Raw genomic sequence first — 16053 nt, forward strand, 5'->3', positions numbered from 1 at the left:
TGGAGACTAGTAAAACGAAGGTCATGTGCTCTGTCTGAAGAGGGCAGTGCCTACAGACTTCTAGCCAATTGTCATCTGGGATGTGTGTCCAGCCAGTGTCACCATATCTTCTGATTTGTCAAGGATGCTGGACAATTTGGACTTTTACACAACATAGGCTTTTTGAATCCTGGGCTCAAAAAGTGGAAAATATTGTGTAATCTAAACAAAATATTCCTTCAGGGTAGCTTCCGCTTGAGGGTTATGAGTCTGTAACCTCTGGGTGAGTGGTGGGCAAGATTTTTCCAGCTCCTGATCACTTCTCCTTGCCAGTCCCTGTGCCTACACCACCACTTACCTCCCTTAGGCCCTTCTTCCATGCCCACTCCTGCCTTCTATCTTGTGGTCTTCCTTTTCTGCCAAGAAGATTCAAGACCAATCTTTGGGGTTTCCAACTCCAAAGTCTGAAACCTCAGGATCCGGAGAAAACGGGTGCAAGCTCTCAGGCCCAAACCTGAACCAGGATATCGCCACGTTGGGTCAAACACGTTAACCAAAGCTTGGGAGTCGGATGGGGGCATTGGCATCCAATTTCCTGGCTGCTCGTGGATTGGGGAGTTTGGAGGAGCTGGAGAAGTGGGGGTGCGGTAAGAAGGGCGACTGATAGGTCATACGGGAGAGAGCAACGTCAGGTTTGTCACTGTGCAATCCTATTGCTTAAGATATCACCACCATCTCACGTTTCCCAATCACTACCTTGGGCTCATGTGGGGATGGCTGGGGTTGGGGCTGGGGTAGGATATTGTAATGGTTAATTTTATGTGCCAACCTGACAGGGCCACAGGGTGCCTGGATATTTGGTCAAACTTTCAGGGTGTGTTCTTGGGGGTATTTTCAGAGAAGATTAACTTTTTGGAATCCATAGGCTGAGTCAAGCAGATTTCTCTCCTTAATGAGCATGGGCCTCATCCAACCAATTGAACAGAACAAAAGGCTGAGTAAGGAAGAGTTTGCTTTCTCTGTCTTTGAACTGGGATATTGGTCTTCTCCTGCCTTCAGGCTTGGCTTGGACAGGAACTGAGACCATTGGCTCTCCTCCTTCTCAGTCCTTCAGACTCAGAACAGAATTACATATACCATCGGCTCTCTTGGGTCTCCAGCTTATAGATCTTGGGACTCCTCAGCCTCTATACTCACATGAGCCAATTCCTTATTATCTATCTATCTATCTATCTGTCTATCATCTATCTATCCATCTATATTTTCTATTGGTTCTGTTTCTTTGAAGAGCCCTAAAACACATATCTTCCTCTTTGTATCTTTTGCAGGGTTTTACCTATAGTTAGGACTCAGTGAATATAATTGGTTAATGAGCAATCAGTACTGTGCACAACCACCACCTTACGGAAGGGTAGTATCGTGTAACGGTTAAGAGCAGAGTTTCTACACAGGTTATCAGCAAGTGGGAAGCTACTGAGCTAAGGCTCCAGAAATCCACATAGCGATCCCCTTGGATTTGGAGCAGTTGCTGAATACTAAACCCTGCATGAGAAGGGTAAGACTTCATGAAGCCCAATTTACTCAAAATGGACCACAGACTTAAAAGTAAATATTAAACTATAAAATTTTTAGAAAGAAAGTAGGAGAAAATCTTCAGGCTCTAAGATGAGACAAAGACTTGTTACACTCAACACCAAAAGCATGACCCATAAAGGGAAACACTGATAAATGAGACCTCATCAAAATTACCAATGTTTGCTCCATGGAAGGACCCTTTTAAGAGGATAAAAAGACAAGCTAGAGACTCAGAGAAAATATTTGCAAATCACATATCTGACAGAGGACCAGTATCTAGAAATAGAAAAATCTCTTAAAACTCAATAGTGAGGGCCATCTGGGTGGCTCAGTTGGTTCAGTGTCTGACTGTTGATTTCTGCTCAGGTCATGATCTCACAATTTGTGAGATCAAGCTCCATGTTGAGCTCTGGGCTGAGAGTGTGGAGCCTGGGATTCTCTCTCTCCCTCTCTGTCTCTGTTCCTCTCCCACTTGTTCTCTCTCTCTCTATCTCTCTCTCTCTCTCTCTTTCAAAACAAACAAACAAACAAATGAACATTAAAAAAAAATCTCAACAGTGAAAAGCCAAGCAATCCAAGTAGAAATGGGCAAAAATCATGAACAGACATTTCACCAAATAGGATGGATATACAGATGGCAAACAAACCCATGGAAAGATGTTCAGCATCATTAGCCATTAGGGAAAGGCAAATTAGAATCATAATGAGATATCGCTATGCTCCTATCAGAGTGGTTAAAATAAAAAATCACAACACCAAATATTGCCAAGGATGTGGAAAAACTATATCACTTATAGATTTCTGGCTGGAATGTAAAATGGTACAGCCACTCTGGAAGTAGTTTGGGACTCTCTTAAAAAACTAAAGATGTGGGGTGCCTAGGTGACTCAGTTGGTTAAGTGTCTGACTCTTGATCTCGGCTCAGGTCACGATCTCATGGTTGGTGAGTTCGAGTCCCATGACGGGTTCTGCACTGACAGCATGGAGCTTGCTTAGGATTCTCTCTCTCTCTCTCTCTCTCTCTCTCTCTCTCAAAAATAAATAAACTTAAAAAAAACTAAAGATATAACTGTCATATGATCTAGCAATTGCACTCCTGGACGCTGGACGGTTTTCCCCAGATATATGATTTATGTTCACACTTAAATCTGCACACAAATTTTTATAGCAGCTTTATTTATAATAGCCCAAACTGGAAGTAACCCACATTGTTCTTCAACAGGTGAATGGTTGACCAAACTATGGTATATCTATAGGATAGAATATACTCTTGGGCATTTTTCCCAGCAAAACTAAAACTTATGTTCATACAAAAACTGGCATATGAATTGTAGCTTTATTTGTAATAGTCAGAAACTAGAATTAGCCCAGATGTCCTTCAACAGGAGAATAATTAAACTAACTTCAGGACAAACCGTGGATTACAATTTAACAATAAAAGAAACAAACTATTGATACGATTACTTGGATGGATTTCCAGGAAATCAAATCAGTGAAAGAGGTCTATCTCAAAAGGTTACATACTGTATTGTTCCATTTATAAACCAGTTTTGCAATAAGAGTTTGGTAAGTGAATGTCAGATTAGGGGCCACCAGTGGGTGTGGTGGAGGGTAGAGAGGGAAGTGGATGTGATTATGGAAGGGTAATTTGAAGGATATTTTCGATGGTGGGAGTGTTCAAGTATCGTGACCTTGGTGGTGGTTATACAAACCCACACACGTATAAAATTGTATAGAACTTAACCACACACACACACACACACATGCACAAATGAGTAAAAATGAGTAAAAACAAAACAGGAAATCTGACAAAGATCAGTGGATTGTGTCAATGTCAATATCCTGGTTGTATTGAAAGCACAGGTTTAAACAGCTATTTGGCAAACGTTCATAGCAACATTTTCCACAATAGTCAAAAGGCAGCAATAGCCCAAATGCCCATCAACAGATGAATAAACAAAATGTGACATATCCACACAATGGAATATTATTCAGCCTTAAAAAGGAATGAAATTCTGGTACAAGCTATAATATGGATGAGGCTTGAAAACATCATGCTAAGTGAAGTCAGTCAGACCCAAAGGGACAAATATTGTAGGATTCCACTTATATGAGTTACTCAGAATAGACACATTTATAGAAACAAAAAGTAGAATGATAATTTCCAGGAGCTACGGGAAGGGGAAAAGGGAAGTTATTATTGTTCATTGGGTACAGAGTTTTGTCTATGGTGATTAAATGTTCCGGAAATGGATGGTGGTGACGGTTACACAACAGTGTGAATATACTTAACGTCACTGAATTGTACACCTAAAAATGGTTAAAAGGGTAAATTTTATGTATATTTTGGTACCCCCTCCCCCCAAAAAAAGTGGGAAGAAATTCCTGGTTGTAACATTGTGTAAGAATTTTTGCAAGCTGTTACCACTGGGGGAAAGTGGGTAGAGTATCCATAAGATCTCTCTGAATTATTTCCTACAGCTACATGTGAATATGCAATGATCTAAGTTTTTAAAATAGAGGAAAAGGATGGGGCTTAGTGAATGAATATTATACTTCAATAAAATGGATTTAAAAAAAAATCCACCAGAGCATCTGGAATCAAATGGCCTGCGTTTGCATTACTTACTAGCTCTGTGACTTAGGCAAGTTTCTTAGGTCCTCAGTTTCCTCACCTGGAGAGGGGGGGGATAATAAAAGTACTTACCCTTTAGAGTTTTTGTGAAGCCCAAGAAATGCACTGAGAACTCTAGTTAGTTGCTTTTGTAAACTGGGTTCCAACATGGCATTGGTTACTCTCAGTTCTTTGGAACTCCAAATGCTTCTTTTGGAGCATTTGCTACAAATAATGCTACAAATATTGCTGCCTGTGATGGTTTGATTCTCAGTCTTGCCCACCAAAGCCTTTGGATGCAGTGGGACTCAAACATGGGACATTTGTGATGATTAACAGAGGACAATTCCATGCACTATATCATAAAACAAAATGAGAAAACCATCAAACTGAACAAGAACAGGTTTTATCATGAATGCTGGTGTTGGGGGAACAGCAGATTTAACCAAAGGAAAGGAGGCACATGACAGAGATTCGGAAGGCCATAGCTACACCTTCCAAAGACATTACCAGCCCTGGGGCTATATTCTATCATCAAATGTTAAAATGTAAGACTTTCCTTTTTTTTTTTTTTTTTTTTTTAATTTTTTAAATGTTTATTTTTGGGGGGTGGGGGAAGGGGCAGAGAGAGGGAGACACAGACTGCGAAGCAGGCTCCAGGCTCCAAGCTGTCAGCACAGAGCCCGACGTGGGGCCTGAACCCACGAACCAGGAGATCATGACCTGAGCCAAAAGACCTTAGTTTAAGACCTGAGCTTAACACACTGAGCCACTCAGGCGCCCCAAGATTTTTCTTACAGGGCTCCATCTATCTGTAGCATGGTCTTAGTTTATCTGCTCCCTACGGCTTCTGGTGGGAGGAAAGAAAACATGGAAACGGGCAGGCATGCAGGCATTTGCTTAACCCACTTCCAGGGTCTCTCAGTTTCCTGGACAGCAGACAGTGTTTTTGTTGGGTTCCCAGGCCCTTCACCGTCTCATCCTGAACCCCCTGCAGAGGCTCATTCAATCCTCCCTCCCTCTCACCTCCAGGACGCTGCCTATCCTCAAACATCCTCCACACCTTTGCCTGGCAAACAGCCTTTTGTCCTCCAGGACTCAGCTGTGGTGTGACCTCTTCCAGGAAGCCTTCTTTGATTTCTCCAGGACCAGGCTGTGTGCTCCCTCAGCACAATGCCTTTCCCACGTACTCAGGCAACTCAGCAGTGAGGCTGCTGTCAGGGATAGTGCGGGAGGGAACGCGCAGCTTCTGGATGCCTGGGAAAGGAGAGAGACAGTGCACGGTTCAAGCCTATTTGGGGAGTTTCTAAAGCAAGAAGGTGCCTCTTCTCTGTTCTGGGATCTGTTTCCAGAGAGCCACATCTGATCTGTTTATCAGAGTGAATTTATACATGGACTCGAGCCAACCCCCTGGGTCCAAATGTTGGCTCTTCCACTGGCCAGCTGCATGGTCTTGGCTTTAACCTTTCCCTCTTCTGTAAAATGGGTACAATGATAGAACCTACCTCACAGGGGTGCTGTGAGAATCACAAGAATTACCGTGTGGAGAGGGATTAGAATAAAAACCGCTATCTAGTACTTGTTCTTACTATTATCACTATTCATTTCCCTCTGCCTCCCTGGGCTCCCTTTACCAGGTCAGGTGCACATGAAACGTTCCCCTGCTGCACGTATACATTTCCTTCTTAGCACCTTCTATGGTCCGCATTCACACGTTCATCTATGGGATCCTGACTGATGTCTCTTCTCTTCTAGGCTGTGTGTCATGCGGGTAGGGCCTGGCCCTAATCCTCCCATAGCGTCCCCAGATCCTAGTCAAGTGCTTGTTGCTTCAGAAGTGCTCAATGTTTGTTTTTTCTTTGTTCAGAGACACATATGTCTTGGTATTATGGAGCAAGAGAAAGGGGTCATAGAAGTTCAGGGGACAAATGATAAGATCTAAAAGCAGACCCGTTTTGAAATGGATGTCACAGAGCAGGCAGGGGAGAGGTGGGCTTCTTTGTAAGTTGCCTGATACAAGGGAGCTCAGCAGAGGAAGGATCTCTGTGGGTCAGATGTCGCTGACCCTCCCCCTCCCCTGCTGCCCCAGAGCATCAAGGACCGGAGGGGACTCTGAAGATCTCTGTGGGAATGTTCTGCGTGCACTGAGCGACCTCAGTTTCAGTTCTCCACAGATGAAGTGAACTTGCCAGGGCCTGGGGTGTGGGGGGCCCTTGTCGACCCAGCCGTGCCTATGTCACCATGACTGAGCACTCTGGAACCCCAGCCTCTCCTGCCATATTGTGTTCCAGCCGTCCTGGCCTTCTGACTGCAGCATGCTGTGCTCAAGGGCCCTTGCATTTGCTGCTCTGCCCACGATGCTTTTCCCACAAGTCTTCACAGGTCTGATCCCTTGTCATTCCTTCAGGTTCCAGCTCAAGTGAGACGTCAGGAAGGCCCTCCCTGAAGTCTCAGCCCCCGTTCCTCCAACCTTGAGTCACTTTCTACCCACGACTTGGCTTTATTATTATTTTTAAAAATATGCTCTTTTTAAAACATTGATTCACTTATTTTGATGGGGCAGGGAGGAGCAGAGAGGGAGAGAGAGAATCCCAAGCAGGCTCTGCACTGTCAGCGTGGAGCTGGACGTGGGGCTCAATCTCACCAACTGTGAGATTATGACCAGAGCGGAAATCAAGAGTTGGACGCTCAACTGACTGAGCGACCCAGGTGCCCCTATTTTTTTTCATAAATGTCAGGAATTGCACATATGAAATTACTTCTTGTGTTTGTTACCTATCTCCCCATGCAACCTGTAAGCATCATGAGGACAGTGACTTTGTCTTGTCGTTGCTGATTTCCCACTGCCCAGAACAATCCTGGCACGTGGAAGGGACCAGGATTGCTGAGCTTAGTACCTGGTTGAATGAAGAGATCTTACCCTCCAGAGCTGTTGCTGTCCAATATGGTAGCCATGAGCCACACGTGGCTAAATTGAAATTAAAATTAAAGTAGGGGCGCCTGGCCGGCTCAGTCAGTAGAGCATGCAACTCTTAATCTCAGGGGCGTGAGTTCAAGCCCCATGTTGGGGCATGGAGCCTACTTAAAATAAAAAATAATAGTAACAAACTTAAGGTAAAACTCCAGTTCCTCAGTCATATTAGTCACATTTCTAGTACTCCACGGCCACATATGCCTAGTGGCTACCACAACGGACATCGCAGATACAGAACATTTCCATCACTGCGGAAAGTTCTGTCACACAATGCTGCTCTAGACCATAAACACGCATTACACTTTTCTACTTTAACTCTTCACTCATGTCTTTTTCTCTGCCTGGAATGCTTTAATAAAAATCCTTAATAAAAATCCTACGCGTGTAGAATTTGGGAATGTTAAAACAAATAATCAAACCAACCAACCTTAAGATGAATTCAACAAGCACAGCACATGTATCCTTCAGGATTGTTGATTGATGCAAAGATTTAACTACAGAGATGTTTAGTGCAACGGTGATTGTAGTAGCCCCTCCCAAACCCTGAAAACAAAACTCAAAAGCAGGCTGTGGGGGGCCCGGGGGCAGGGGGAGGTTGGTCAAATTATGGTAGAGGCATCAAAAATAGATGACCATGCTGGGGCACCTGGGTGGCTCAGTCGTTTTAAGCGACCGACTTCGGTTCAGGTCATGATCTCAGGGCTCATGAGTTTGAGCCCCGCATCCGGTTCTTTGCGGACAGCTCAGAGCCTGGAACCTGCTTTGGATTCTGTGTCTTCCTCTCTCTCTGCCCTTCCCCTGCTCACACCCTGTCTCTCTCCCCTTCAAAAATTTTAAACATTAAAAAAATAGATGACTGTGTAATGCCATGGAACTCTTTTCAAAATATAAAGCCACTTATAATGCAGGAAAAAAGTTACAAAACACAAGGAGATTGGGGTCAGAAGTTTCCAGCTTTATCTGTCATGTTTTAAACTTGTAAAAAATATAATTAAGAATGTAATTATCAGTCAATGGGCACTTATTGCTGTATGATTTCATTTTTGTTAAAAAAGAAAAAAAGTCCCATGAAGTTGTAAAGACCAGATCAAACATTCTATATAAGTGCTTGACATGGGGGCTCCTGGCTGGCTCAGTCAGAAGAGCATGAGATTTTGATCTTGGGGTTGTGAGTTCGAGCCCCACGTTGGGTATAGAGATCACTTAAAAAAAAAAGTGCTTGATGTGTCGCTAATTAACACTGTATTGCAACTATATTGCAATAATTAAAAAAAAAAAAAGATCGTGTTAAATCAGTAACCAAACAAAAAGCTGCTTGTCAGAGTAAATAGTGAACAAACACTGGCCACTTTTATGCATAGAAAAATGAGTGAAGAGGGTATTTGCCAGAATGTTAAGAGTGACTGCCTCTAGGTTGAGAAACTGGGGTGAATTCATTTTCTTCTATTGGTTTGTCATGCTTTTCCCAGTTTTCTCTAGTGAACATGTATTTCTTTTGAAATAAGGGATGGGGGCAATAAAAGATATTTTTAGAAATTCTTCCCAGTGATTGTTCTCCATGAAGCCTCGCTTCCCTGAGTCCTGGGTCACGGCCATACTCACCATAGTACAGAGCTTCTCCGGGCTCCCTCGTCTGGAAGAGGCAGGCCCACGAGTGAATAGATGGACAGATGGAGCCTGCACCCCCATTACCAGCTGCCCGTGAGAAGCTTGCCTAACATTTGCTAAGGAGCCGCGCCCAGCCCTGGGCAGGAACGAGCCATTGGCCAGACCGACATTGCGCAAGGGGCCTAAAGGAGTCGATGATCGCCGGCCTATCCTTTTTCTCAGAGAGTCGGTAACGGGGGACCCTGCACACAGTTTGGGGGTTCCTGTGTGTCAGCGGAAAAAGAGGCGGAGTGCGAGAGCCGGCGGCCAGTGGGTTTTGGGAGGCTTCAGAGGTGATGAGCGAGGGCCAGTGGTGATCCAGGTTAACCGCCCCCCCCCCCACGCCTGCATTTTTCTTGGTTGAGGGGGTGGGGAGGAGGGCAGTTTGGTTTATGCTTAGTGACATCCAGAAAGATTCTGAGGGCCAGGAAGCCCCGCCCCTTTATCCCCACTAACCCGGTGACTAAGGGTGTGGGTTTTGGCTCCCGACGTCCAGGTTCGAATCCTGCTTCCTACGTACTAACTCTAGGAGTTACTTAACCTTTCTGCGCCTTTATTTTCTTCTCTGTGAAACAGGGATATTGATCATAGCCTCTCGGAAAAAGACTGAAATTCGCGGACAAACTGTGAACGGTTCCTGTTTTTAGCCAAAACACAATAGTCTGGCCAGGGAAGGTTCCGGCGCTCACAGCGGAACCGCGGAGGCGCCCCGTTTATTTCCCCCCCAAACCGCAGTCCAAAAGGCGCGCTTCCGGAGTCCCTCTGGATCCCCTCGGGGGACAGGGATGCCCCGCTCCCTGCGCATCCCCGCACGCGGCGCCGGGCCAGCCCTAGTCGGTGGGGCGCTCCGGGTCCAGCGAGCGGAAGGGGCTGGGCCGGCTGGAGGAGCGCAAGGCGGGGGTCGGCGGGTTGCGCTTCGCGAACGGCCCGAAGTACTCGGCGGCGAAGGTGACCACGTCGACCGGCCGGCGCAGAAGCAGGAAGAGCAGGAAGTCCGAGATGAGCGCCTGGGCCTCGGGGTGCTGCCGCAGGTAGCTGTTGTGGCTGACACGCAGCTCCTCCTGGCGGGGGGCCGAGCGTGAGCGCGACCCGCGGACCCAGCGCCCCAGGAGCGCACCCCTCCCTTCGCTCCCTCGGGGTGTGCGTTTCCATCCGGCACCGAGGGACATCAGTAATGGTGGGGTTTATGCTGGGTGAGGGGGGAGAGGAACGGGGACCCCAGGCTGACCGCAGCCTCTCTCACCTTCCGGCCCAGGAATCTCGAGTAGAGCTCCATATCCTCCTCCCACACCAGGGGCTTCTTCTCAAACACTGGGGCAGGCTCGATCTCATCTGGGTGGGGAGGGAGGAAGGCTGCACACCCCCAGCCCCGGAACCTTCCCCACGTACAGAGGGATGCCCAAGAACACCCAAATGGCAGGCTCGGGGAAAAGCCCAGGGTTCTGCTCACCTGGCCAGAGTTGCCAGAAGGAGTTCCCTGCAAAATGATCCTCCCCTAATTGCCTTGGGGTCAGGGGCTAGAGGGCAAAACTTCTCCATCTGATTTCAGGGGCTGATCCCACACTCAGTCCAGCCCCTGCACCCTGGAAGGCCCCAGGTGTTCCCACCTCTCCTTCACTCTTCCACCGGCCAGAGGCTTCACTCACCCTTGTCCCTCAAAACAGGCATCTTGGTGATCATGCAGCACCCGGGGGAACCCACCTGGATCCTCTTGGCCAGGTGCCTGGGGTACAACACAGACATGAGTGGGGGGCTTCCCAGACCAGCCCACTCCCTTGAGAGCCGTCCTGGGGGTCTCCCTTCACTGGTCCCCAACACCCTGCTTGAGTTCCAGGGTTGTGTTCATTTCTAGATCCCCAGGTGATGGCCCCTGCTTTTCCCGTTCATGCCCTTTTTGCCGCGTGCTGGTGTGCCAGGTCTGGCACGAGACCTTTAGCACTAAAAATGATGAGCCTCTGGGCTATGTGATGCTCAAAATAAAAACAACACCCTAAGTTATCAAATAAGGAAAGCCAGCAATGTTCTGATTACTTTTTTTCCAGTGTAACAAATGATGATATCAATACCTCTTTGGAAATTTCAAGAAACAAATTCTTTCCCCCCTCCCCACCAATTTTCTTCTGATTTGGTGCCTGGGCCGCGCTGGTGCCAGCTTGGCAGTGAGGGCGCCAGGATGCTTTCCCCAGCACTTTGATTCTATCCTATCGGGTATCAAGTTGTTCAAACCTTGGTGTTCTTCAGTATCACACCCACCACCCGTGGCAGCCGCTTTAGCTACTATGCCTTAGGCCTTGTGGGGTCAGCAGTGACCTCCTCAGCCGTTCAGAGCTCTTTGGTGAGAGCTCGGGAGGCACGGCAGGCATCAGGAGAATGGTAAATATGTGAAGGGAGAGCGAACGGTGGGGATAAAGCCGGCCCCCAAGATGGAGCACCCATGCTTGTGCTCAACACTGCCCCCTGGGCCCCACTGTCAGAAGCTCACCCATCAGAGAGCAGGTAGAACTGGCAGGAACCAGGGATGCCTTTATCGGAGTGGACAGTCTGCTCCACGATGAACACATCCACCTCCTGGTGGCCCACCTGGATCGTCTGGATGCCCAGGGCTTGCTGGCAGCAGCCAAGATGGAGGGAAGCGAGGTGGATACCCAACAGGGTCTCCCCCCATCTCACCCTGGCCCTCTTCACTTTGCCGCTTCATTTCTTGTCAGTGATTAGCAACCCTTGACTGTCCAGACCCTCAGGCACCACAGGATTTGAGATGCACCCCCGAGTTAAGTGGAGACCCCCTCCTAGGGATCCAGTTCCATGCTGCTTGTGCCCCAACCCTACCTGTATCATCTGGATGACCAAGGGCTTCTAGTTGGCCGAGTCAGTTACAGGGATGAGGCTCAACCGATTAGGTGGGAGCATGTGGGGCGGGGAGTGAGGGACGCTGGGCAATTTGAGGGAGGGGCCGGTGATGCTCTGAGGAGGGGGCTAGATTGAGGTCTGTGGCCGCCTTGGGCCCATGCTGCAGGCAGACTGCCCTGTTGTAGCTAAAACTTAAACCCCTGTACTGGCTGCGGCCATGGGGAGAAAGTGCTAGCATAAAACGTGTGTTTCAAAGAAGATGGGGGGACGTGAGGTGTGCCTGTTTGTGCCAGACACATTGCTGTTTGTTGTTTGTGATAGAAAAGACTAGAATGTCCTTTACAAAGCTGGTCAAATCAGCCTCAAAAATGTGTGTTTGTGTTTTTATTTTTAAAAACTGTTTATTTACTTATTTTGATAGAGAGAGAGAGAGAGAGAGAGAGAGAATCTCAAGCAGGCTCTGCACTGTCAGGGCAGAGCCCCACTCAGGGCTCCAGCCCACAAACCATGAAATCATGACCTGAGCTGAAATCAAGAGCTGGACACTTAACCGAGTCACCCAGGCGGCCCCCAAAATGTGTGTTGAGAGGCACATCTTTAAAATCTCCCGTGGCAGGAAGTCCTAGGTGTGTTGATTAGTTTTAGCCACAATAAAAGAGAAAAAACACCCTTCCCGTCTGAGACACAATAAAAGAGCATTTAAGTGCCGTTGGAAATGGTGTATTTCCTGATATTTAAAAAATGCGTCTCTAAAAGCAGCCCTCCACTATATTTACTTTTCCTGGACTGACCGTGGTGCAAAAAGCATTGCTTCTCTCAACCGCGCACAGCTTCGGTGCCTCTTATCCACTCCACCTGTGTCAAACGTGATCCTCTAACGAAGGCGGTCTTGCTGGGGCTCTGCCCCGGAAGTCCCACCTCCATGGCCCCAGCCCACTCCTTCTTTCACCCCCAAGCTGGCTTTTCTCCCACCTCAGCGATCTCTGTGCCCCTTCTGGTTTCCCCCAGGCCAAGTCCCCCTCCCCCCCGCCAGGGAGACCCCTTACATAAGTGGAATAGCAGAGTTTGCCCTCTGTGTCCAAGGCCAGGAAACGGGCGTTGCTGGGCACCAGCTGACGCCAAGCCATCACCCTCAGCAACAGCAGGTTGGCAGCCTCGGAGACGAAGCCCACAGTTGAGCTCCAGGGGAAAAAAGTCACTTCGGTCTTCACTTCCTGTTCAGGAAAAATCCGGGTCAGGGATGTTGATCTGGGAAGGGGTGAGGAGGACGGGAAAGCCAGTTATTGGGCATATGGTCCTTGTTGAGTCCCCATGCCAGGCTTCTGGTCTGACACAATCTGGCCCCTTCTCTCGGCTTCCAAGAGGACGTGGGGTACGGCTCCCACCTGTCTCTCACCCTTACCTCACCCTCCTTGACACTTCTGGTCATGACCAGCTGGTCATCCTGCCTCACCAGACTCATCTTCCTCTCCATGGGGAGGATGTGCAACTAAGGGCCAGAGCACAGAGAGGGGAATCGGGAGCTCACCCGACTGTACACGAACAGGACCCCCCCAGAAGCCACCTGGCCCGTTCTCCTTTATAAACGACAAAACTGAGGGAAATTTGGATAGAAAATCTTCCATATGTAGTAAAGTTCAAGAGCAGAAGTCAGGGGTCCCTGGGTGGCTCAGTCAGTTAAGCGTCTGACTGGCTCAGATCACGATCTTGTGGTTGGTGAGTCTGAGCCCCGAGTCAGGCTCTGTGCTGACAGCTCAGAGCCTGGAGCCTGCTTCGGATTCTGTGTCTCCCCCTCTCTCTGACCCTTCCCCATTTGTGTTTTCTCTCTCTCAAGGATAAATAAATAAACATTTTTTAAAACTTTAACAAAAAAGAACAGAAGGCGTGTTATGGTGTAATTCGAAGTTCAAAAGCATATGCACTTTAGAATATGGGTTTTAAAAGATGGGAATGGTTTCTGTGGGAAGGTTCTTGGGCATGAGTAGGTTTCCAATGTGTAAAATGGTTCATGTTCCAGAAGTCAGCGAGGTGGCCGGGGCAGGGTGTGGGAGGCACAGAGCAGGAGAATTTGGAGGCGAGGTAGTGACAGGCCCTTGGGAAAGGCCAGGCTCTGGGAAAGGCCAGCCCGCGTGGCCCCCCGGAAGATGCTGGGCTTCCAAGGTTTTGTATTAGGAGAAGGTCATGAGAAGCCACCTGCTGCCCCCGATAGATTGGCTTCCAGGTTGTGTGTGGTGGGGATTGCAGGGTAACTTGGGGACAGTTGGGGTAACATTCCACTGAGCCCCCCCCCCACTTCTTCCCTCCCTCTCTCCCAGGGTCTCTATTCTGACACCTGGTTTGGAACCAAAGCTGGGGGCCCCAGGAGGTACCTTGATAAACTCCTGGGTATGTTGTTCCATGATATGCAGGTCCCACGAAAGATAGCCTGGGGTAGGAGGAGAACGTCGCCATCACCGGGGACAGGACTGGAGATTGCAGGGAGGCAGGGTGGTGGCCCAGGCTGGAGGACTCAGGTGCAGTGTGACAGTGGGAAAAACTAGGTGGTGCTCTTGTCTTAAGTCTGTGGCTGTGATGAATCTCCCCGTCACCCCCACCTCCCATACTCCTCTTTGCCTCATTCTGCTCCCAAGGTGAAGTGGAGGGTTGGTCCTGAGCAAAGGTCCTAGGCATGGGGGGAGGGGTGGGAGGAAGGATGGAGGTGAAGCCAGTCAGGCAGCAAGAGCTCTACCCAGGAGGGAGATTCCGCAGAGCATTTTGTCCACGAAGCCCTGGCTAAAGGCGTGCACGAGGAGGCAGTGCGACATAACGCCAAATTCGTCTTTGTATTTCCCTCTCTGCACTTCGATGGTCAGCTCTCCCTCAGGCTCCCCCGTGTCTGAGACCATGGCCAGGGTCTCGGAGAACAGCAGCATCTGCAGCTCCTCCTGCTCTGGGGGTGAGGGTCCCATGGGGGCAGATAAAGCCCCAGCCCCCCCCCCCCGCCCGACTCTCTGACCCTCCAGCCACCCTCTCCTCATCCCACGTGTCTCAGGCAGCTCCTGCCTCGTTCCCTTGGCCTCTGCGACAGCCAGCGGATGAAGACCCCTCCCCCCCCCAAGTCCCCATGTCCTTGGGGTCCTTCCTTGATGGTTATTGACACATAGGTCCCCCCCCCCCCCCCGTTGCTTTCTGAGTCTCAGGCCAATCAAGGCTGAGAGAGCTGTGGGCCAGGGCTGTGTCTTCTCTCTTCCTGCCGCCCCGCCCCCTCCCCCCCCCCCACGCCCCCTGCACTGTCTAGGCTCACGGAGGTTGTTGAGGAAGTGGATGGCTTCGGCATTGGCCTCTAGGGGTGGCGAACTCTCGCGGGCTGAGGGCTGGTGGTCCTTGGCTCTGGGGCCTAGGGACAGAGGAAAGGCTGAGATGGCATTCTTGGGGAGGACAGGCATGGGACAGGGGTCCTCAAAGCAGCATCTTCCAAGGCCACCCCAAGGAGGATTGTGAGGGAGAAGATGCCCCTTCAGCTTCTAGTCCTGCCAGCCCTCTTCCCACCTGTGGATTTGGAGGACATCCTGCTTTCTGCTACCCGATCTGTGTTCAGCTGTCTCCATGGCAACCGGAAGCCAGCTATCGCCTCTTAAAGGGCCACCAACACACCTCACTAAACCACCAGACCTTGAAAGCAATGGTAGGAACTGTGGTCTGGGGCTCAGGCCATGTCTGAAGTATTGTCCTGCAGAGGGAGCATTTGACACGGCAGGGGGATGACAGGGGTCACTAGAATGACCTTAGGGAGCCCTGGCTGGCTCAGTCAGAAGAGCATGCAAACCTTGATCTCCGGGTCGTGAGTTTGAGCCCCCCTTTTGATGTGGAGAGTACTAAAAAAAAAAAAAAAAAAAAGGAATCTAAAAAAAGAAAAAAAGAATGACTTTAGAAGTTGTGGCCCTGAGTCAGACATGGCCTCACATGCATAGAACCCAGTCAGATGCCACGTGAATAGTGCTACATGTAAGAGTGATGGCGATAACAACGACAGTGACCACAAACCCTTAAACCATGCTCACGGCAGGCCAGACACTGTTCTGGAGGCTGCACATACGTGATCTCATTTAATACTCAGACTAACCCTGTGGGTAGATGCTTTCCCCCCTGCACTGTATGGCTAAGAAAACTGAGGCCCCGAGAGGTTAAATGTTTTCCAGGTTGACCCAGTCCATACAGTTGACCCTTGAGCAGCACGGGTTTGAACTGCCACTTATATGTGGATATTTTTCAAGAAGTATAGTACAGTACTGTAAATGTATTTTCTCTTCCTTATGATTTCTTTTTTTTTTTTTAATTTTTTTTTCAACGTTTATTTATTTTTGGGACAGAGAGAGACAGAGCATGAACGGGGGAGGGGCAGAGAGAGAGGGAGACACAGAATCGGAAACAGGCT

The 16053-nt window shown here is 48.9% G+C and overlaps 1 protein-coding gene across 1 annotated transcript; it reads right to left on the reverse strand.

The window, feature by feature from the left end:
• Window positions 1–9434: 9434 nt before the first annotated feature.
• On the reverse strand, window positions 9435–15064 carry CATIP (ciliogenesis associated TTC17 interacting protein). Its single transcript, XM_047082225.1, has 9 exons — window positions 14923–15064; window positions 14368–14568; window positions 14009–14064; window positions 13042–13128; window positions 12686–12853; window positions 11272–11396; window positions 10436–10512; window positions 10033–10121; window positions 9435–9850 (listed from the first exon to the last, which is right to left on the reverse strand). Exons 1-9 carry the CDS (start codon window positions 15062–15064, stop codon window positions 9620–9622), a joined length of 1176 nt encoding a protein of 391 aa, XP_046938181.1. The 3' UTR covers window positions 9435–9619.
• Window positions 15065–16053: the final 989 nt, after the last annotated feature.

The sequence above is a fragment of the Lynx rufus genome, unplaced genomic scaffold (assembly GCF_022079265.1).
Source record: "Lynx rufus isolate CCGP_SWC_20201006 ecotype Redwood Valley unplaced genomic scaffold, mLynRuf1.p SCAF_2, whole genome shotgun sequence".
Taxonomy (NCBI): Eukaryota; Metazoa; Chordata; class Mammalia; order Carnivora; family Felidae; genus Lynx; species Lynx rufus.